Source organism: Rhinolophus hipposideros (genome assembly GCF_964194185.1).
Source record: "Rhinolophus hipposideros genome assembly, chromosome: 12".
NCBI classification, from domain to species: Eukaryota; Metazoa; Chordata; class Mammalia; order Chiroptera; family Rhinolophidae; genus Rhinolophus; species Rhinolophus hipposideros.
In genome coordinates, this window is record NC_138058.1 from 61,305,924 (window position 1) to 61,329,603 (window position 23,680).

The 23,680-nt window shown below is 47.5% G+C and overlaps 1 protein-coding gene across 2 annotated transcripts in view; it reads left to right on the forward strand.

Moving 5' to 3' along the window:
• The first annotated feature begins 784 nt into the window (after window positions 1-784).
• The window catches only part of ADCY3 (adenylate cyclase 3), a 72,106-nt gene continuing 49,210 nt past the window's right edge, over window positions 785-23,680 (forward strand). For both annotated transcript variants that reach the window (XM_081068991.1, XM_081068992.1), the window contains exon 1: window positions 785-1,624. In XM_081068991.1, the coding sequence (XP_080925117.1) occupies window positions 950-1,624 (675 nt within the window). In that variant the 5' untranslated portion in view covers window positions 785-949. The remainder of the gene's footprint in view (window positions 1,625-23,680) is intronic.

Consider the following 23,680-nt stretch of genomic DNA (forward strand, 5'->3'; position numbering starts at 1 on the left):
GGCCGCGCCGCGCACACCGGCCGGCGAGCCGCGCTCCCCAGGGGCGGGCACCCCGAATTTTCCGGTCCCTGTCGCCTCCTCCTTCCTCCTGCGGCCGGGCGCTGTGGCTACGGAGAGGCAGCCCTGCGCCTCCCCCGGCCGCATCCCGGCCTGACGGCGGGGGAGTCGCTGCGGCCGGGGGCCCTGGCGCTGGCGGGGCGGCGCGGCTTCGCGGGGAGCAGCCGCCGGGCGCGCTGAGCCTCCTGCCCCGCAGCCGAGCGGGGACCGGCCCGCACCACGAGGCTCCCGAGTTCCCTCCCAGGTAAGCGCGGGGGCCGGCCTTCCGGAGGGCGCACAATGCCCCGAGGTGGGGGGCCCGAGTCTCCACGGGCTGGGTGGGAGGAGGAAGTAAACAGAAGGAAGATTCAGGAATCCCCGGGAGGACTCCGGCTTCTCTCGGGCACGTTGTGTCCTCAGCTTCTCAGGCGTCGGCCTGGAGGAGGGTTGGGTGAGGGTCAGGGACTGGGAGAGAAGAGACGGTGCCGGGCGAGGCCGGGGTGCGAAGGATGGAAAGCGGCCAGGCCCTTCGGCGAGCCAGAGACAGGACACAGCGTTTGGGTGGACAAGACCAAGTGTGTGTGGTCAGTGTGTGTGGTCAGTGGCGGCGGGAGCACGCACACGGCCGGGGAAGGCCCTGGTTCGCGAGCCTCTGGCCGCAGTGGCTCTTCTGTGAGGGGTAGGTGGAGGTGATGGGGAAAGCACAGGCCGGCAGGGAGGGGTGCTTCTACTCACCGTGCCCTTTAAGTTCCAGATGGCCTGCCTGCGCCCCGGAGACCCGCGCTGCGTTGCTGCCCGCGGCGGCCGGCCCCCCGCCCGCCCCCGGCCCCAGAGAGCCCGGTAGGTGGTCCGTTCCAGAGCCCCTCCTGTTCCGGGTTCACTGGGCCAGGAGTAGAAGCAGACGCCCGTCAGAATGCGGAGGAACCAGGGCTTCTCCGACCCCGAGTACTCCGCCGAGTACTCCGCCGAGTACTCCGTCAGCCTGCCCTCGGACCCCGACCGCGGGGTGGGCCGGACCCATGAAATCTCCGTGCGGAACTCGGGGTCCTGCCTCTGCCTGCCTCGCTTCATGCGGCTGACCTTTGTGCCCGAGTCCTTGGAGAACCTGTACCAGACCTACTTCAAGAGGCAGCGCCACGAGACCCTGCTGGTGCTGGTGATATTCGCGGCCCTCTTCGACTGCTATGGGGTGGTCATGTGCGCCGTGGTCTTCTCCAGCGACAAGCTGGCTGCCCTCGTGGTGGCCGGCGTCGGGCTGCTGTTGGATGTCCTCCTCTTCCTGCTCTGCAAAAAGGGGCTGCTCCCGAACCGGGTCACCCGGAAAGTGGTGCCCTACCTGCTGTGGCTGCTGATAACGGCCCAGGTCTTCTCCTACTTGGGACTGAACTTTGCCCACGCCCACGCGGCCAGCGACACAGTGGGTTGGCAGACCTTCTTTGTCTTCTCCTTCTTCATCACGCTGCCCCTCGGCCTCAGTCCCATTGTCGTCATCTCTGTGGTCTCCTGTGTTGTGCACACGCTGGTCTTGGGGGTCACCGTGGCCCAGCAGCAGCAGGACGGGCCGAAAGGGGTGCAGTTGCTGAGAGAGGTGAGTCCGCCTTGGGTTTCACCCTGTGGCTTCCCCTCCCACCAGCTCACAGACAAAGGTGGTTTGGCACCTGTTTTGAAAGTGGGGGCCTTGGCGTCATTTTCTCTGCCCTGGAATCAGAATGTGTCCCCGGGGGCCTCGTGGGCTGTCAGTTGCCTGTGCAGGAAGGACCAGCTCTCCCTCAACCCCTGGGTTTTCACTAGAGTTTGTCTGCTTGGTTCTAGTGACTGAAGGATGTCAGGACCTTGGGCCTCAGGGCCACCCTGTCACCTGTGCGCAGTCCAAGTGGGTGGCAGGAAGGCCCACGTAGGCCTGGCGTGGAGGTAGCATTGTCCTGGCCATTCCCTTTTGTTGACCTCTGCCTCTTGTGGGGAAAGAGGCTCCCTTGGCTTCTGGTCTCTACTCTGTCCTAGGCTGGCTTCGGCAAGTGGCTGACTTGTGTGGACTCAGTGCCCCTCTGTCAAATGGGGTCGTGTCTGCCTGCCTTCGTGGTGTGGTTGTTGTCAAGATGAAAGGAAATGTGAGGGAAAGTGCCCTGGGAAAACGTGAAGGGCTGTAGAAAGGGAAGGTGCTATTGCTGGGAGCTCAGGGTGCCCTGAGCCACAGGAGGGTGCTTCTCCCTGCAGAAGGCATGGTGTGGGGACACAGATGGAACCAGTGGTGCCGACCGTGGTGACAGAGGGTCCGCTAGTTCTGGAGGATGCCTTCTGCTGGAGGGGTGGAAATTTATCCTCACCTTAACCAAGGGACAGTATTGTGTTCCACTGGGTGCCAAGACCCCGCTAGGTGCTGAGAGGCCACAGATGCGGCAGATGTGATTCTCAGGCCTTCTGAGTTGCTTTGATAACCTATCTGGGAGACTCCGCAGTCTTAGAGTCAATGAACTCCAGTCATGCCTCCTGCCTGCTTCCTCCTTATTTGTGCATGAGATGGAAAGTGACCTGCTCAAGGCCACACAGCTAGTCATGGCAGTCATGTGGCTGGAGTGTCCATTTCTCAATTCCAGTTCTAGTACACGTTCTACTACGTCACACTGCTGCCTCCATCTCAGCCAAAGCCATTATTGTTGTCTCCGGGGATTGGGAGCTGAGTCTCTAGGTGCCCAGCGATGCCATTGGTGGTTGATGCAAGAACCCTGTGGGGCCAGATTTCCTATTGCCTCCTACTTGGTTAGAAGAAAACACAGGTGTTTTTTTTTCTCTCTTTCTCTCTCTTTTTTTTAAAAAAACTTTTTCCTGGTTCTTAGACCGGGATTCTTCCTATTTCTCATTATGGCTCATGCAGTGTCCTCTCATGGAAGCTCTGTGTCTCTCGATTCTGCAGATACATATGCGTTCATGCAGGCACAGCAACAGATCTCTTTATTTTTCGCCCAGTGCTCTGTTCATGTAAGGTGACAACCTGCCATTACTGTCATAACTTCCGGGGTGGTGACTTAAGCTTGTGCCTCTGCCTGTTGAGGCCCCTGCTGGAAGCTGTCTGGGGAAGAATGGAGAGAATCATTCCTATTAGGAATCAATAGGAAGCACAGCTTGGGGGCAAATAGGCAGGTGGGCCTGGCAGGATCTGGGGCCCGTGATCAAACTCTGAACAGTTACCTTCTACCAAAGTCTCTTCTGGTTCTTTCCTCTCCTCCGGAGCCCCTGGACTGCATGAGTTTCCCACATGCTTTGCTGTCCATCAGGGGAGCAAAACAGAAATTTTCCCCTTTGGAGCCCATAGGTTGAACCCATGATTGCTGCTGTCCTTTGGGCGTTGCTAAGAAACAAACACCCAAACAGATGAGGAAACAGAAAAAAGATCGAAAAATAAATAAATCAAGAAAAGAAAGGATAACAATGTTAGCATCCCAAGAGAGCACGGCCTTGACATGGAAGCATTGCCCTGGATGTGGCTTTGGGAGTGAAGGGGCTTTCGGTGGGCTGTGTTCTAGAAGTTTCTCAGTCACTAGTTTGGGACTAGTGTGACTTTTAAAGATGCCTGAGTTCCCAGGCCCACCCACCAAAGTCTTCCTTAAGTCACGATGTCCCCGCTTTGCTCTCTATGAGTACAGTGGAAAGTGGGGGTGGGTGGCATTGTTTTCTTTGCCCTTGAATCAAAATGTGTCCTGGGGACCTCTGGGGCCCTCAGACACTTGTGCAGGAAGGACCAGCTCTCCCTCAACCCCTGGCTTTTCACTAGAGTTTGTCTACTTGGCCCTAGGAACTGAAGGCTGTTGGACATCGGCTGTGTGGCCCTGCGTTGCTGTGGGGAGGACCCCGTGATACAGCTCCCGCAGCCATAGAGTGTCACTCACCTGCCCGCTGCTCTTCTGGGCCCATGTTACCCCATGGAATGGGGGCTCTATCAAAGACACGAGGGGGTAGGGGCTGCAGGACAGGGATGTGGGAACTGGGGAGCCAGGTCCTCCCCCAATCTGGGTAATACCAGGAACTTTCTCCAGACCACAGCTCCTCCTTTCTTTTCTTTCTCCTGCCTGTAGACTCCCCTTTTCCTTCTCTTCTAACAACACCTGTTAGCTCCAGTCAGGGCCTCCCTTCTGGCTCAGTAGGGGATGCAGTCAGTTCCACAGTTAGAAGCAGACGCTGGACTTAGGGGCTTGTGAGTGCTTTTGTTGGCACTGTCACCAGCAGCACTGAAGAAGCCCAACATTTCCAGTCCTGCTCTGTACCTTTCACCTCCTTGCACCCCCCGCAACCCATGCTTGGCTCCGTGTGGGAAAGGCAGAAGGGGTACAGGCCTCAGGACAGCCTGACATGTCAGAAAGCCGTACAGCCTTTCCCGGGCTTTTCTCATGGGAGGCAGGCAGGTGGGTGCCCACAGGTAGAGCAGCTGGAGTCAAGGGATGTAGGCTTGGGGTGTTGCTGGGGCTTCGTTTGTTAGTGAATGAGTAAATATTACTGAGCAACAGGTTTGGGCCTCGCGGCCTGCGGGGTCTGGGAATGAAGGGGTTAGACGATGCTAGTAGGAGGCTGGTGTGGAAGACAGCGTGGCATGGGGCTGGGGTACTGGGGAAATGGGGGGCAGGAGGAGCAAGCGGCAGCTTGCAGGGTTTTCTCACCTCCCTCGCCTTGCCTGAGCCCTGGCACCACCAGACCTGTTAGGGCACAACTTGTCCTTTACTACCCCAGATTGATGAAGCAGAGGGGATTGAGAGCAGGACGAAGCTACTGCTGGCTAAGGGTGAAGGGTAAGGTGGGGTGGGGAGAAAATGCAGCTGAGGTGGTGCGGGACGTTCCTGTGGCTCCCGGCTGTTCCTGAGACACTCACGGGTGCCCACATACACCTGTTAGCTTCTGACAGGGTCCTTAAGGAGTGAGTCTGTGGCAAGTTAGGGGTAAGGAACCCATGAAAAATATAGCTTCATTTCATAGCAGAAAGGCTACTTGGGAGCAAAATTCTCTCATGGAATTAATAGCCTGTTTAGACCTTTATTCACAAATTAGAATGTGCTAGAGCTGTGGCTATGTAACTCCTTTCCCACCTACAAATTACATAGCAGACCGTTCGCCCAGTGAATGGACATTCGACTCTGAGGGGCTGGTGGCAGCTGCAGTAGGGAGGGTGTGAGAGGGAGCCAATGCTGCAGACCCCCCATGTGCAGGCTGGAGTTAAGGGTTCTATACCCACTGTCCAAATTAAGCCTGGGTGTTACTGGTTCCATTGTGTAGATGGGAAACTGAGGAGGAGGTAGAGCGGCTAGATAACTGGGGAGGGTCACTGGTGAGTGAGAAGTGAGATGGTAGGAGGGGACACGGTGGGGCTTCCCCAAAAGCCTCCCTTTGTCTGGAACCCAGGCTGCTAGGCTCCCTCCTGCTTCTCTGGCGCCTACAAATGTCTTTGCTAAGCAGTGTCGAGACTGTGTCAAGAGGTGGGGGGGTGTGCCCAAAGTATCCTAGGACTCACCCCTCTCTCTCCTCCTGGGGATTGGACGCAAGGAGAGGGACGTCCGTGACAGAATGTTCCTTGTGGGAACATGGCCGGGAGTTCATGAGACACGAAGTGGGGTGAATTGGAATAGGAGCTGGAGGGGTGGGCAGGAAGACAGCAGCCAGGGGCTCTGAGCAGCAAGAGGCAGTTGAGGTGGGAGAGGTGTGCAGGCCTCAGGATGGGAGGAGGCATATCCAGCCCGGTCTTGGCTGAATGGTCTTGGGCTCTGCCATTGTCCCAGGGAGGGACAGAAGGGGTCATCCTTCCATGATCAGTGTGCAGAGGGGCTTGTTAAGGACGGGAATAATAAGGAAATGCATAGGAGGGCCTTTCAAATCCAGCTGCCCAGGAGGAAGAATAGTCGATTATCGAACATGTAAACAGCTTTGCAGAAAGTCACCCCCAGTCCTTACCCCTGTCGCATTTCTCTGTGGCCGTTTCTGATCCTTATCTATGTGTAAACAGGTTTCTCAGTTCGTCATCACTGTGCATATGCAGTTTAGGTCCCACCTTTCCACCCACATTATTTCACTGACATTTTGCTGTGAGCCTCAGTCTTCGTGTTTATTACGTTAAATCAGCACTTTATCATCAGCTGGGTTTTTCTGGAGAGGAAACCGAAGCCCAGGGCTGGGCCAGTGGGGCCAGGTCCAGACACCAGTCTCCATTGGGGGGGGGTGTCCCCTTGCCCCTTCAAGCCTGCCTCCTGAGCTCCAAGGTATGCTTTGTGGTTACATGTATGTACATACACACACACACACACACACAGCCTTGCATTGTCTGCCCAGAAGCCCTGGTAAATTCTCCATGAGACAAAATTGCTAGGACTGCAAGGTTATTCTTGTTCTGCCGTTTCTTCACAAACGTCCAGTGAATCCCACCTGCTCGGATGCTCCAATCCTGAATAAACATTCATGACCCCCCGTCCTCAGGTCTCCTCTCAGGAACATGCACACTTCTTTTTTTTTTAAAGAAATTTTCATTTTTTTAAAAGATTTTATTGGGGAAGGGAAACAGGACTTTATTGGGGAACAGTGTGTACTTCCAGGCCTTTTTTCCAAGTCAAGTTGTTGTCCTTTCAATCTTAGTTGTGGAGGGCACAGCTCAGCTCCAGGTCCAGTTGCCGTTCCTAGTTGCAGGGGGCACAGCCCACCATCCCCTGCAGGAGTCGAACCGGCAACCTTGTGGTAGAGAGGACGCGCTCCAACCAGCTGAGCCATCCGGGAGCTCCGCAGCAGCTCAGCTCAAGGTGCCCTGTTCAATCTTAGTTTCAGGGGGCGGAGCCCACCATCCCTTGCGGGAGTCAAGGAAGTGAACTGGCAGCCTTGTGGTGGAGAGCCCACTGGCCCATGTGGGAATCGAACCGGCAGCCTTCGGAGTTAGGAGCACGGAGCTCCATCCGCCTGAGCCACCGGGCCGGCCCAGGAACATGCACACTCTTGATGATAGACTTCCATGGGTACAATCCTCCCAGCATTCGGATGTGTGCTCAGAGGTAACACCCAACACACGTGGAGTGTAGACAGGGTGCCCGCATTTACTGAGCTCTTGCTGTGTTTCAGCCGAGTATCTCCCAGCCAGAGGTAGACATAATTTTTATTTTACAGGTGGGGGAAACTGAAATGTGTGATGAGTGCAGTGACGCGTCCAGAGCCATACATCTAAGAGCTGGTGGCGCGAGATTGGCACCTAGGTCACTGGGATCCCAGAGTTCCTTCTCTTCTGCAGTCATGAAAGAACACCTTCGATCTTCCCTCAGAGACCATTGAGATACAGTTCCAACCAGATTGGGTCTTTGGTCTCTGAGCGCATAACTATTAGAAAGAGCAGCTTGGGGGATGCGGTAGTGTCTCTAGGGGCAGACCTGTTGCCGTTGCTCAAGGAGCACAGCTGTGTAGGGGTTTAGTGTTGCAACCCACGGCCCCTATACATCTTCTGTGGCTATTGGAGGCATCATTACAGGACGCTGTAGGAACTGATGTCCGTAATGATGACCCACTCATCAAAAAAAGTGTTAGGTTACATTTGGTATAAAGTGGGACATAGTGTTGCATTCTAAAAGCGTTTTTATCTGAAAGGGATGAAAACAACTTTGGGCAGATAAGGACTGTATTTTGGCTCCTGAGGAAACTCACGCATGGGGACGGCTCGTTTCTCAATGGCCTTACTTGCATATGTATCCAGTCATTCACCGTGTGTTTCAGTTGTGCATTGTTGTGTAACAACCTAAAAACTTAGTGGCTTAAAACAATAACAAATATCTTGTGATTCTGTGGGCTGACTGTGCTCAGCTGGGCAGGTTTTCTGCTTCACGTGACCCTGGCTGGGGTCACTCACTTGGCTGCCTGGACTATTTCATTCAGCCTCCAGTGTTCAGCTGACAGCTGTGCTGGCAAGTTCTAAGAAGGCCTTACATGTCTGGAGCCTCGGCCTTACATGACTTTTCCAAGTGGCTAGCTTGGGCTCACAGCATGGTGGTGTCTGGGGACCCATCAGAGTTGGGCAAAGCAAGTCACAAGGCTAACCCAGGTGCACGAAAAGGGGACATTGCTTCTACCCTGATATGAGAGTGATGTGTACATACAGGGAGGGAGGGAATGGAAGGCAGCCATCTACTAAACCAGGGACACATAAGGGAGGCGCGGGAGAAGGGACTGAAGAAAGCCAAGAGTCTGGTGGGGTTCAAAATAACTCGATGACCACAGGATGCTTCAGAAGTTAGAAGTGTGGTCCAGAGCAGGTGTATATAACTTCCTGAGGGTACTGATTTTCTACGAGAACCAGTACATCATTTCTAAGATTTTTGGAATGTTTCAGAAACTGCGCTGCATAAAAAGGCGATGGCTTGCCGTTCATCTTTGGGGCCATTGCCTTGCGTTCATGAGAATTCCTTCTCAGCTTTTCAAACATGCATACCCCCTTGGTCCAGGGCACTGTACCAGGGTATGGGGAAGCTGTCCTGCTTCTGATTACAACCCCGGCACCCATCCTGGCCCTTTCTCTCCACACATCAGCTGGACAGACAGCTTGGCTCTGACATTTGTATTCCTTTCCCAGGTGGGTATTTACTCCTGTATGTCTTTCAAAGATGTTGAATTTGTCTTCCTTAGCAGGTTGTCATTTGCCTCGAGGAGAGATTGAGACCCATAGTGGAATTCCTTTGCAGCCCCTGGCAGTGCCTTGGTGGTGGCCATCGTTCTATAAATGTTTGTTGAATATTTACATCCCTGCTCTTCTTTTACCTTTGTTTCCTTCCTCATCAACACTCATTGAGAGCTTGATACATTTTGGCTAGACCCAGGCTATGGGAACTGTTCTGGTGTTAATCCAAGTAATTTAAGAATGATTTTTTAAAGCAAGATTTATATGACTCTTCAAGGATGCTAATCAATACTCCTTCACCACTTTCTGGTCTAGGTATAAATCAGCAACAGAAAGTGAGTCACTGATATCTTGTTGGCCAAATTCTAATCTCCTCCTTGGGCAAAAAATGATTTGCATAAGATTACACAGAAGAATGGCTGAGCAGAGCAGAGTTGGAGTTTTCACCGTCCCACCTGCCCACTTGTTCCTCTAGTCTAAGGAGACGACACTTCATTCCCTCCATTGCCTATCAGGCATTTCGTCAGGGCTGCCAGCATTGTTCTAGGCAAGGTATAAAAGGATGAGTAAAACTCAGCCCTTGCCTTCGAGGAACTCACAGATTGTGGTGCATGTCTTGCTAATGAGAGAGGGTCTGCCTTTGGAAACAGAGGAAGGCTTCCAAAGAGCTGGCCCTTGAGTTGGGCTTTGAAGGATGAGTAGGAGTTGGCCAGCAGTGAGAACGGGCCTTTCTGGTTAGAGTCATAGGAGGGTCTCACTTACTTGGGACTGGTGAGAATTACTGTGTAACAGGAGCATGAATGGGTGGCAGGAGCTGGAGAGTGAAGGTGTAGAGAAGCCAGATAGCAGAAGGGCTAAGAAATTTGGGCTTTATTCCTATGATGATGAAATTTGGGCTCCATTGAAAGAATATAAGCAGGGGACAGAGAAGATCTGATTTGCATTTAGAAGAATCATTCTAGGGGACTTGAGTGAGGCCAAGACTGATTGACAAGCTACTGAAGTTGTCCAAGCACGACCCCAGGAGAGCTGTCCACCAAGATGGAAACGGAGAATGGAGAAGATGAGTTCAGTCTGAGGTGCCCGTGGGACATCCAAGTGGAGCTATCAGATTATTCAGTGGATAATTATTGAACGCCTTCTCTATGCCAGGCCCTGTGCTCAAGATCCAGAGCTTAGAAGAGAAGTCTCAAGTTCAGATTTGGGAATCATTAGCGTTTAAGTGGCACCCAAACCATAGCAAGGATGAAGGGTTGCCCAGGGAGAATGCATAGAATCAAGAGGGAAGAGGGCTCAGGACCCAGCAGCAAAGAGTAGGCTGGTGGTGGTAGAGTCTCTAGCTTGGAGTGTCCATGCCCGATCCCTGTGTCTACTTCCTGCCCGGGCTCCTGCTTGTCCCAAGTGGCCTGTGATGGGTGGACAGAGCAAGAGAGAGCCCCTGTCTGATGGTGTTTGCACCACTGTTTGGTTCTCTTGCATTTGGGAAACTTGACAAGTGGAAGTGAGGTGGGGCCAGGGCGTTAGGCGGGAGGCTGGCTTCTCACTGTTGTACCAGGCAAACAAGGGTACAGACGTGTTACTTTGTTAGCTGGTGGGAGAGGGGTGGATAGAGAGGCACTTTACAAACTATAAAACACCGTGCAAATGCTAGTTATCTTTATTGCGCTTAATCTTGACAAACCATCTCTGATCTTTGATCTGTGAATGAATCAGACCGGCGTTATTATTCTTTCGTTCATTTCTTTTCTGTGTAACCAACTGGCTCTTTTCTTCTCACTGTGAAAGCATTATTTTAAAGAAAGTTTTTAATTATAAAGTGCTTTATAATACTGCAGAAACTTTGGAAACAAGATAAAAGAAATTTATTGTAATCCTATCTTAACAATTTTTTTTTGCTGTTCCTTTCTAGCTTTTCATATGGAAATTTTTACATAGCTATGCACATGTTACCCCTGCTTTTCTTAATTAGCTTTGTAGCACAGACTTTTTTGTATTTTAAATTAATTTTTACAAGAATCGATTTTAATGGCTGTATATTATGATGTTGGCTAAATGTACCATAATTAACTCAACTGTCCCTTTTCTGTAGGGCATTTGGTTACTCTTAATCTATCATTATATTTTATTTACTGATTTACATATAATACCAGCAGGCCCATTGCCTCTCTCCTTTCCCCTCCTGACCATTTTATGTCTGATGCTTCTTCTTTTTTCTGCTCATGTTTTCTTTCATCTGTTTCTTCCAGAGAAAATCCTTCTTGTGGTTCCTAAGAAATTTGCTTTGATTAGTAATGAAACCTTATCTTGCCTTTTCCCTTTTCTGTCTTTGAGAACATTTTCTTTGTTGTAAACAGAAAAGAAAATGACATGTTTCAAAACAAATCCCACCCCGTTATCCCTTTTACCCCCATTCAAAGCCCCAATGTAAGTAGACTGGATTTGAACTTGGCAAGAGTCCTGTGATTGTGGTTTGTTGTTCACATGTCATTTCAAGACGAGCCCCCATGAATGTAACTTGGTGCCAGCTGAGTCAAATCTGGCAACGTGAGCTCTTTGGTGGATTCCTCGGCTGCCCAGGGAAGGCTGAATTTTTCACCCAAGGGGACTGGGCTCTGGAGAATTGATCCCCATGAGTCAATTCTTAAGAGACTGACCCATAAACCCAAGGCTCGGTCTCCACCTAATGATGGTAGGTGGACCTTCGCCCTCCCAGGGAAGGGAATATTAGCTCTGTTATTGGGTATAAATTTGCTACAAATTCCTAAGAAATGAAATCAGTAATTTTCTGAAGGGGAGCCAAGCTCATTGCATGGTATTGAGGGTGGGTCATCACCCCAGGCTGGGGCTGGGAGCCACCCCCACGGCCCCACAGCCCACGTTCTCACTTCCTTGTGTTGGACGACTCTTGTCAGCTAGACACAGCCTCCCTCACATTGCTAGAAAAGTGGCACAAATTCTCACTCTCCAGCTCTCTTTTTTTTAAACGCCTACACTTGATTACAGTTTATCTTTCATTGGTGCAGGATTAAGCACTCTGGAAGACAGTATTAATCCCCCACCTCCACCAGTTGGCATTGTAGTTAATACTATGTTGCCATCTCTGGGGACAAATTTGGGACATTGCCTCTTAATTTTAGTAAAAGTCTCAATGTAGGGTGTTCAGGGAGAATTTCTTATCACTTCCATCATATCTTGGCTTAGACCCACTGACCTCTACAGTTATAAACTTAGGGTCCTCGGGAGCCTGACCCACAGGTGGGCTTTCTGCTTTGGGAATCTGTGATTTGATGTGGATTCTCTTGGTTCCTCATTTAGCAGCTGTGAGATCTTTGGGATGTTATTTAATCTCTCAGTCTAGTTTCCTCCTCTGTGAAATGACCAGTGATACATTCGTCACTGGGTTAATGCAGTGATGAAACGTACCAGCGGATATGCATGGCCTTGTCGTGCAGGGCCCGATATGCAGCTGGCACTAGAAATGCCTGTTGCTCTGGCGGGCATGGTCATTGTCATTCTTATTGGCTGTGATGCAGAGGAGTTTTAGGAAAGCCTGGGTCAACTCCTGGGAGGGAAGAGCAGCTCCAGGTTCCAGGTGGTCGGAGTGCACCTTGATTGGGTTGTCTCAGGCTCATCCCGCCACCCCTTTTTTTTGTTGGACCATCATTTTTTTGTTATTGTTGCCCGATAAATGTTAGAGAGATGAAGTTTTCCTTATGAGGACAAAGAATACTGTACTTTTGATGCAGGTTTCTTTTTGTTTGTTTGTTTTTGTTTTCATCATGGCATTGGCTTTTCACTTAATCTTTTTCTTTATTCCCTATTTTTGGGAGGAGTGAATTACGAGTAGATGGCAGGTGGAGTGACAGACACAGTGAGGGAATCTCGGGCATGACTGGACTGGAGGACTGCCAAATGTCTCTTCCCGTCCGTCAAAGCCCAGAGCTGTGTGGAACGTGTTTCTTTATTGCAAATCCAGAGGACCACGGGTTCGTGACGTACCCCTCCTGATTCATGACTGGTTTTAGGGGGGGAAAGACACGGAACTCACAGTCCACCTTGCAGGCAGGGCCAGAGCCCTTCGGTGGGACCCCGCACATCCTCTAGCCTTTGTCTCCATTTCCCTAGGGATGGGGAACTCACTTTCCTTCAGAACAACCTAACTGGTCTGAAGACTGTCCAAACTAGTTACAAATAACATTGACATAGGTCTTTACAGTACTTCTTATCTAGGTCACGTCATTTAGTCCCCATGCCTCTGCTGTGAATGGACATTTCTGTGTGGCATTTTATAGATGAGAAAGCAGAGGAGGGACACGGGGCAGGTAATAAAGTGGCGGGTTCACATAGTGAAAATGCAGGCGGGCGGGTCTCAAGTCCAGGTCTCCCAGAGCCACACGCAGTGAAAGTCCTTTTATCTGATGAGATTGCGACAGGTAGTTGGTCAGGGAATGCAAACAGTTGAATGATTGTGACAGTGGTCATGGGACAGTCTGTCAAAACATGCAGAACAATATACCAAAAAGAATGAATTTTACTGGATGTGAAAAGGAATTAAAAAAACAAATGCTGGATGATGGTCAACAGATGGCCTCAACAAGTGTGGCAAGAGCTATGATATCTTAGACACTCTGTGGCGCGGGGGTGTGTGGGGGAGTTAGGAGCATGGAGCTCTAATCCCCTGAGCCACCCTGCCAGCCCAGGAGTGCCTTTTCTGATTTACATACATTTCCCCCTTCTGCTCTAGGAACTCTTGCCATCCTACTTTGTCGCAGACACAAATACGTGAGGTATAAATTCTATAGCTCTAATTTAAGATTTGGTAGGGTTGGTGGCTTCCACTCCTGGAAAGTTGAGATATCCTTCATGAAAGAATTAGAGTCAGCATAAAAACTCAAGTTAATATGGAGAAACCCATTGCCACCTAGGTGGCAGGTGGAGACTGATGGAGTGTTCCCTGACCTGGCAGGATGTGCTATTTAAGGCAGTGGGGTGAAGCAGAAGAGCCTTTCTCGGGGACCGTTTAGCCAGAAACTGCTGCTCGTGGCTGGAGGTTGTGTTTGCCTCCCTGAGCTGTCTGCTGACCACGCTGTGTTCTCCCACAGCCTGCACACCCCATGTCGTCTCCCTTCCCCTTTGCTTCTCTGTTCGTGTCGCCCTGCCAGAGCAGCTGAGATCAACACGGTTATCAAGTTAACTGGAGTCTGACACATCCCCTTCTTTGTCTGTTATCTTCTTTACTTGCAGGGGTGCTGTATTTGTTGTTGATTACTTAAAATGTGTAGTTTCATTTGTATGCCTTTTGATGGACATCTATTTTCCATTCATTTATTAATGTATCTTTTCATTCAGTCAAACTCGAATGGCCCTGGACTCATGTTTGCACAAGTTGTTGGGTGCTGGGGATACAGAGATGAGTACCTGGGGTCCTGCCTACAAGGGAGGCCCAACTTGGTTTATGTCCTTTCTTAACAAACAAACAAACAAAAGAATTATTATCTAGATACGGGCCACACACAGATGATTTCCTCCATAAATATTTGTTGAATGTTGATGCATGAATTATCGTTAGGCTGAATCATTAAATCACCAGTATTCAACCACTTTCAATTTGCCAAAAATGGCCATTTCATTTTATGTGGTTCAATCTAATATAAAATAACAAATGTGTTTATTATTGAAAGACTTTAAAATACTAAATAATATGGAGATATATTATCCATAATATTAGCCCTTGAGGATACCTACTGTTAACATTGGGCCCCTTTCTGCAGATAGATAAGAAAGTTGGTTTTTCTTCATGCAATTGCTTGTTGTAAGATATTCAACCTAGGCAGGAGTATAAGGAATGAAAATGAAAGCCCCCCTCCCACCTTCCCTCTACTGCTTCCCTTCCCCCAAGTAACCCTTGCCAAGTGTTTGGTGTGTATACTTTTAGAGAACTTTCAATGAATTTGCATACATATGTGAATATGTGCACATTTAGGTTTGAAAGATGATTTATGTAACTTGACGCAAATCCGTGAAACAAACCTCTCAAGGCGAACGTCTGCACATTCCTTTGGTAACCAGTTTCCCTCTCGGTGGTGAAGTGCACCTGCAGCCCTTTCCTCCTTCAGCTAGGAGGTCCCACTCGAGGTCTGTGTGGTGGCCTCTCATGTGCGGCTGAGCAAGAGCCAGATGGAGGCCAGCTGCTCCTGCCAGCCTCCAAAAGGACTCTTTCACGTACCATTGAGCAGGAAGCACAGGCACAGCCCCACCCAGCAGTCTGATGGTAGAGGCAGCAGCGTGGACAGCAGCATTCGACCCAGAGTGGAGTGCTGCCATTAGATCTGGTCCCAAGTGAGTGGTTTATTCACCGGGAGTCTCAAAGGCATCCGAATCACACACGTCAGCTCGCAGGGCAGAAGAGAGAGGGTGGTAGTTGTGGAGAAGGAGGCCGAGAGTCAGGAGATGGAGGGAAGCCAGGCCAGGGGCTGGATGCCCAGGGCTCTGGGTGGTGCAGTGAACCCCACTGGGCCTCTGTTGGAGGGCTGGGGCTTCATTTATTCACATCCCTGTCAAGTGCTGACATTCTTTGCGTTTCTGATTTTACTTGTTTTGTCGGTTTTTTTGGTCAGTGAATAGGACCAAAGTTGACTCCCTGAGTTGAGTTCAAACTCAGCCCTTCTGTGGGTGCTGGGCAAACCATTTGATCTCGCCGAATTTGGTTTCGTCCTCCATAGGCGCGGAGGATAGAGGGCATGTCACCCAGAGAGTAAGAGTCAGATGCAGGAACAGGTGCTGGGTTCCGAGGCTGGATCTGCCATTCGCCAGCTCTGTAATCTTGGTCCAGGTGCTTAGCCCTCTCTGTCCTTCTTAACTAAGCTTCTAAATAGAATAGTGCTTGCCACCTAGGTTTGCTATGATGATGATGGTGCCAGCTCTTACAGGGTTGTGGTAATGAATGAGACAATGAGTGAAAACACCTTTGTAAACCTCAAAGCCCCATTTATGTGCAAGTGTTACTATTATTATATATTTATCTTTAACTACGTAACCCCCCAAAATGTAACTATTTGCTGGTGCTATGGTGTTTCCCCAAAAATAAGACCTAACCGGAAAATAACAAAAAGCATGATTTTTCAGGATGACATTCCCTGAACATAAGCTCTAATGCATCTTTTGGAGCAAAAATTAATATAAGACCTGGTGTTATTTCGGGGAAACACAGTAAACTGCATTTTGCTTGAGTGGGATTTACAAATTGGGATGAGTTGGAGTTTGTACCTGAGAGGATCTTGCTCCTGCTGCCTACTGTCCCCTACTGCCCATATCTCTTCTGCCAAGAGGGACGCCTTGTAGATCTTACTGAGTGTTTCCATAGAGGACACTGAGGCCAAGAGGGGAAGTGCCTTACCCAAGGTCACAGAGTGAGGCAGTTCAGAGCCTTCGTCTCCTGGCCCCCAGGCCAGTGCTCTTCCAACCCCTTAGAGAGCTGATGAACTGTGATGAATGCTGCGTGTGTGGTGGGGCAGGGGTCTGCCACAGGTACAGGAAATGGAAAGGAGACAGAGGGTCTGTTCACAAGTATACTGGGTGTTTCTGCTTTGGGAACTTATGTGAAGATGAGGGAGCTTCAGAAGGATGTGGGAGGGGCTGGTGGGCATTGGAGGCAATTGACATTGGGATATGGGATCACAAGTGTGAGTGAGGGGCCAGTGGGGTGTTAGGAGGAATTTGCTCAAGCAGGAGGCTATTGAGTATGTGGTTGTGTAGAAAGAATGACAAGACGGAGAGGGAGACGTAAAGGGAGGGCAGGTGACCTGGTGTGGAAGTGTTTGAAGGGGATGGTCTGGAGTTCCGTGCTATTGAAAGAGTTTCCAGTGTAAAATTGAGATGGCCTCAGGCTTTGCATCTTCTGCTGGTGAGCTGCTCTTGGTTGCATGGTTAATTTTGCTTTTTTTCTCCCCACATTGGGAATTCTGTTTGCTTCCCTGAGGCCTCTCAGGCCTTAACAGGCCAGGATTCTCTGCCCCAAGATCTGGAACCGGGAGCTTTGTGGTTTCTTGGAACAGGATTGCCTGCTGCTGCTCCCTGGCTTTAGAAGAAGGAAGTCAGAGGCTGGAATGGATTTTTCCCCAAACTATTGAGAGGCTACATTGATAGACTGGTCTGAAAGTGCAGATACTTAGAGGGTAGTTCCTCTGGCCCAGAATAATTGACTTAATCTCTTATGTGGCTCATTTTTCCCTTTGGAAAAAAGGAGAAATGCTGTCTGATTCACTCCTTCATAAAATACTGTTTGCTCAGCTTCTCCCTCAGGGAAGTGTTGCAAAGACACATTTTGATATAATCATTACTGTTATTCCCATCACAGAGACAGCAGGGTCCAATACCTAGCTTCTGGGTCTGAAGGTGGGGTTTATGCCAACATGATGGAAAGGACATCCTCAAGCCCTCAAGGGGTCACTATAATACACAAGACCTGTGAGAGTACAGAGAAGAAAACATCATTCTGCCTTGGTTAGGAAAGGTCTCGTGGAGGAGGCAGCGCTGAGCTGGGCCATGAAGGGCAAATTGGATTTTGAGCCCTAGATAGGTAGGGAAGGGGCAGAGGTGATTGCTGGTGAGCAGTGGTTTGGTGGATGAACATACATGTATTAACAGAGAACCTTTGTCTGGAGAATTGAGTGTGTGAGATAGTAACAGAGAAGGCTGGAAGATAATTTAGGATCTGAAATGGCCCTAGGAAGCTATTTGAGATAGCTTTGACTACATTCTGTAGGCAGTGGGGAGCAGTGGAGTCCCAGAAGAACAGAACACAGAAAAATATTTGGAGTAATAATGGTGGAAAAATTTCCAAATTTGATGAAAACCGTAAGTCCATAGTTTAAGAAGTTCAGTGTAAGTCAAATAAAAATAGAAAGAATCACACCAAGGCACATTATAATTAGCTTGCTTACTACTAGTAATAAGGAGAAATTCATAAAAACAACAAGAAAGGAAGAGAAAAAGACATTACATAGAGAGGAGCAAAGATAAGAATTATAGCAGATGTTTGGGCAAACATTATTCAAGGCAGAACACAATAGAACTGAAAAATAAAAATGGTCAGTCTAGAATTCTATACCCAACAAAAATATCCTTCAAAAAAACATGAAGATGAAATGAAGAATTTTTATAGACAAACTCAATTTGGGAGTATTTATCATCAGCAAATCTTCACTATAAAAAGTATTAATGAAAGTTTTTCAGGCAGAAGAAAATGATACTAGACAGAAATTTGGACTGCAGAAAGGAATGAAGAGACCTTAAAATGGTAAACATGTGGGAAAACATGAAAATTATTTTTTCTAATTTTTTATCTCTTTAAAAGACTGTCTAAAGCAAATATATAAAAAATTACTGTGGAGTTTATAACACATAGAAGCAAAATGTATGACAACAATAGCATAAGTACAGAAGGGGAGAAATGAAAGTATACTGTTACAATTTTCTTGTTGCATGTAAAGTAATATTTGAAGCAGACTATATTAAGTTGAAGTTGTATATTGCAAATCTCAGAGCAACCATTAAAAAAGCATAACAAAGAAGTATGGCACATAGCCAATAATGGAGATAAAGCAGAATGAGAAATCAAAAGATGGCAGGAAAAGAGGGGGGAAGTAACAAAGAACAAACAAGTCAAAAATCAAGATGATAGCTTTAAATTCAGCCATATTGATAATAATATTAAATATACGTGATATGACTAAATTTAATATGCAGATATTGTCAGACATACAACAAAGCAAGAATCAACTATTAGCTATTATAAATAAACTCATTTTAAATATAAAAACAGAAGTAGATTAAAAGTAAAAGGATGGAAAAAGATATTCCATGCCAACACTAATCAAAAGAAAGCTGGGGTGGCTGGCTATATTAGTATCAGATAGTATAGGTGTTGGAATAAGAACTATTACCAGGGATTCAGGAGAATACTTCATAATAATAAAGTAGTCAATGCATCAAAAAGACATCACTCTAAGTATATTTGCATCTAATAACAAAGATTAAAATACATGAAGCAAAAACTAATAGAACTAAAATAAAAGGAAGAATAGACAAGTCCCTAATTATATTTAAAGATTGCAATACTCCTGTTTCAATTATTGGTAAAATAGACAAATTAGTAAGTATATAGAATGCTTGAATAACCTGAACAACCAGCTGGACCAAAGTATTATTTATAGAACCCTCCACCCAATAACTACAGAGTACATATTCTTTCCAAGTGCACTGAAATGTTCATGAAGATACACAATCTGCTGGGCCATAACACAAGATTCAATGCATTAAAAAATGATTGAAATCATGCAAAGTATGATTTCGGACAAAAATGGATTGAAGTAAAAACAAATATATCTTGAAAATCCCAAAATGTTTGGAAATTGAAGAAAACATACCTAAAGAACCCATGGATCAAGACAGGAATCACAAGAGACATTAGAAAATGTGTTGAATTACATGAAAATTAAAACACAGCATACCAAAATTTGTGGGATGCAGGCAAAGCAGTACTAAGAAGGAAATTTGTAGCATTCAATTTTTATATTAATAAAGAAAGGTCTAAAATCAATGATCCACCTTAAGTACAGCAGAAAAATTAAATCCAGAGTAAGAAGTAGGAAGTAATAAAAAATAAAGACAGAAAATAGTAGACAAACAATTAGAGAAAAATTAGTGAATCCAAAGCTGGTTCTTTGAAAAGGTCAATAAAATTGATTAACTCTAGCTAGATGATCAGGGAAATGAGAGAAAATACAAATTACAAATGCCAGGAATGGAAATGGGAACACGACTACAAGTCCTACAGATAGCAACAGAATAGTAAGATGTTACAAACTACTGTATGCCAACAAATTTGCCAACTTAGACAAATGGGACAAATTACTTGAGACATAGCTACCAAAGTCAAATCGCCCTGTATACAATTAAAGAAATAGAGTTTGTAGTTAAAAATCTTCCCCAAAGAAAACTCCAGTCTTAGGTGGCTTCAATGTTGAATTCCACCAAACACTTAAGAGTGAAATAATACCAATTCTACACAAACTCTACCAAAAAAGGGAAGAGGGGGGAACATTTCTCAACTCAGTTTATGAAATCAGCATTGACCTGTTAGCAAAACCAGAAAAATACATAAGAAAAAACCCCCACTACAAACGAAGAGCCCTCATTGTGTATGCAAAAACATACAGTAAGAAGGTCAGACAAATAGGAAAGAACAATGAAACTGTCTTTATTCTCAGATGATATGATTAATGTAAACCATCCTAAAGAATCCACCAAACTGCTACAAGTGAGTTTAACAAGTTTGAAAGTTACATGGTTAATATTAAAAGCTCTGCTCTATTTTTATATACTAGCGACAAACAATTGGAAATTGAAAGAAATCCATTAAAGTAGCATCTAAACCCATGAAGTACTTAAAGCTAAATTTAACAAGATGTTTGCAAGACCTTTATAGTAAAAGCTATAAAACATTGCTGAAATCAAAGATCTAAATTAATGGAGAGATGGCAGATAACAATATTGTTAAGATGTTGGTTCTCCCTAAATTGCTATAGATTCAATTCAATCCAAAATCAAAATCCCATCAGTCTTTTTTTAGTAGAAATTGATAAGATGATTTTAAAATTTATATGAATACACAAACTAGAAAAGCTAAATCAATTTTTAAAATATTAGTTGACTTATGCTATCTGATTATGAGACGTAATATAAATTGTAATCAAGACAGTATAGTATTAGTCCGAAGATAGACACTTAGATCAATGAATCTGAATAAAGTTCAGAAATTGACACACACACACAATCAATTGATGTTCATATAATCAATAAATGTTCAAAAAAAGTGCCAAGGTAATTCAATGGAAAAAGGATAATTTTTTGACAAATGATGCTGGAATAATCAGATATCCATATCAAAAAATTGTAGCCTGGATCACGGGGCAGATGTGGGATCTTCTCCCCTCACTCCTGGTGGCTGTGACCCGTGGTTCCGAATTCCTGCATTTCAAGCAAACAGGAAGGCAGAGGGCGATGCCGTTGGGTTCTGTGCCCAGGTCTTGATGGCAGACCTTAGGGAGGTTAATCTCCTCAGCTGGTCCTTTGAAAGATCTGGGGGGAGGCGAGGCGTGTTCTGTAGAAACAGGTGCCCAGAGAGTTTTTCAGTGGATTCATGGACAAAACATAGAGGCTCCATGGTGGGGCTGTCCTCTGGGGTGGGGCTCCCTGCTGTGGAAGGAGGTAGTTTCTGTTAAGGGGAGGCTCTGCATTTGAGTCTCCAGGTCTGCTGGCAGTCAGGGTGGTCGAAGTGACTGGAACAATAGGAAATTTCAAATTTCTCCATGAAGAGATTCACTACAGAAAGATTGTAAGGCAAAAAGAAGAAAACAGAAATTGTCCTAAATCCCCCTCCCTCAGAATATAACCACTGTTGGCATTTTGGTTTGTGGCTACATACTGAAACCTTCTTTTCTCTTGATGATTTATCTTGCCCATATTTCCTCTTCAAGAAATGGAGAAAGTACGACAGCTCAGGGATGGGGCCGCCAAGGAAGGCTCCGTGGAGGAGACAGGGTTTAGCTGGGTTTTGAGGAAAGGGTGGAAGGTGGCAGAGGTGGGGACGCAAGGAGGGTATTTCAGGTGTGGGGTGCTTCTCACACTGGGGGATGCAGGGGTGTGTTTGCCTGGTGTAGTTGAAGGCTCTAATACCCATGGAGTTGGCATTTCCATCCTCCCTCCATTCCTTAAGTCTCTCCTTCCTCCATTTATTCATTCCTTCACTCAATAGTCATTGAGCGCCTCTTGTGTGCAGGGCATTTGTCGAATGCTGGGGACACAGCAATGACTGGAACAGATTTTGTCCCTGCCCTAGTGGAGTATATAACACAATGGACAGACACATCTCTTTTTCTCAAAGGCAAACGTTTTTAAGTGTTTAAAAACCGTAATACAAACATGGATTTTTATGGAATAAAGTGCAAAATCCACATGCACTAGCAAGGTACGCGTAAAAGGTGAGGCCTCTTCCTCCTCAGGTGCTTTAGTGGAAAAGATTGAGAGCTCTCGAAGTGTGTGCTGAAGTTAGGAGTGCCTCGGTGACACACTGGGTGACAGTGTGTCACTCGGTGACAGACATCAGCTTGCCTAAAGGAATTGGTTTACTTTAGGGAATTATGGGAGATATTTAGAAAAGTTCACAGGCGCCAGAGTATGTAGGACCTTGAGTGCCAGAATGAGGATTTTGAGCTTTACCTTTGGGATAATCAGCAGCTAGTGAGGGGTTTTGAGCAGGGGGCACTTGCAAAAAGATAATTTTGGAAGGTTAGTATGGTCCGAGGGAGAGGATTGGCAGGACCAGAGAGGGACCAGGGACACAAGTCTATGTCCAGCCTGGGGGAGATGGGCGTTTGCGCCAGGAAGTGGCAGGAAGAGACGAGGAAGCAGACCTGGGGCCATTTATGCGGGTGGACCAGATGGAATGAGCGACCCACTGAGGAGCAGAAAGAAGCACCACAGAGACAGGGAGAACGGTGGTGTTGGTTCGAGCATTCAGCAAAGGTTTGAGGATGTGCACGGTGGTGGGTGCCGAGTTTGGCTTGTCTGGGGTGCACGGTTGGTGAGCTGTGGTTTCATCACTCGGCTGGCAGAAATGTATCTTTCGATCAGGGCCGACTGGTGGAGACCATGACAAGCTTGGGTATTCCCACTGACTCCTGGCTGCACCGGAGAGTTACCTGGGAGTTTTTTTTAACAATGCCAACGTCTGGCCTCTGGTTCCTCTGTGTTGGGGTGCTGCCCGGGCATAGCTCCCAGGTGATTCTTAAGGTACAGCCAGGGTTGGGAACCCCTGAACGAGGGTGAGGGGAACACACCGAGGTGGTACTAATTCAAGAGAGTTGAGGCTGAAGGACTGAAATTTAGGAGAGGTAGGAGTTTGCCAGGACTTTGGATTCAAATTTTGGAATTTGAAGGTCTTTTTGTATCCTGTGACTAACACAGTGCCTTGAGAGGACTGGTTCCTGGCTCAGCGAGGTCCTCCCAGACCCATGTCTCTGATTGTAATTATGTGCTGGCGTTGCCGAGAGCCGGGGATGGGGGCCAGTAGGAGAAAGGGTTGGGACAATGAGAAGGAGACTTGGAAAATGACTTAAAATCTGAATGGAAAAGCAGGGAATTGAATTGAATGCAGGACACATGAAATAGCAGTGACTGATGGCAAACATCTCAGTGGATGTGGCTTTGAATGTGTGTAAGAGATAGTGGCCAGACAGGAAAATAGTGATAAGGAGGTGATGTAACTTAGGGTAAGGGTGGACCAAGGATCAGAAGGTCATTTTAAAAAGGAAAGAGAATAAATGCACAGAAGGAAAACAGGCTGTGGGCCCAGGGAGACGACCTAAAGTGATCACACACGTTGAGAGTTTGGTTTAAAGAACCAGGAGGATCTCGGCTTTGTCTTCACATTTATTGCACCAGCTAGAACGGTGATTCCATTGAAGAGAATCACCTGTAGGAGTGGGAAATGCAGATTCCTGGGTGTCCACAGGAGGGGGAGACCCAGAAATCCCCATGCTTAGCCTGTTCCCGCCGATGTCCTGATGAGCATCTGGCCCAGAAACACTGAAGTAGGAAACAGCTGCGAAGGACTAAACACTGAAGGGTCGAGTCAGAGCCCATGATGGAAAAAACCATCCCATGTCAGGGCAGGTTCTGAGAGGCTGCAGGGAGGAAGGACAGATGAGTCATCCTCAGAAGCAACAAAGGAGAGAAGAAAGGGGATCAAATCCCTGCGAAGACAGCTGAGATTCAGGAGAGGAGGGATACTGATGCCTGCAGCTCAGAGTGCAAAGAGTTTTACTCTCAGGACCCTAGTGGTTTTGAATTGAGAGGTGGGGAGCCTGGGATCCCACGAGTGTGCCCTGTCCTGCGGGTATATGTGCAAGGGTTTTGGTGGTTTTGTGTCAGCAGTGATCTTCTTCACGTTTTCGCCTGCTA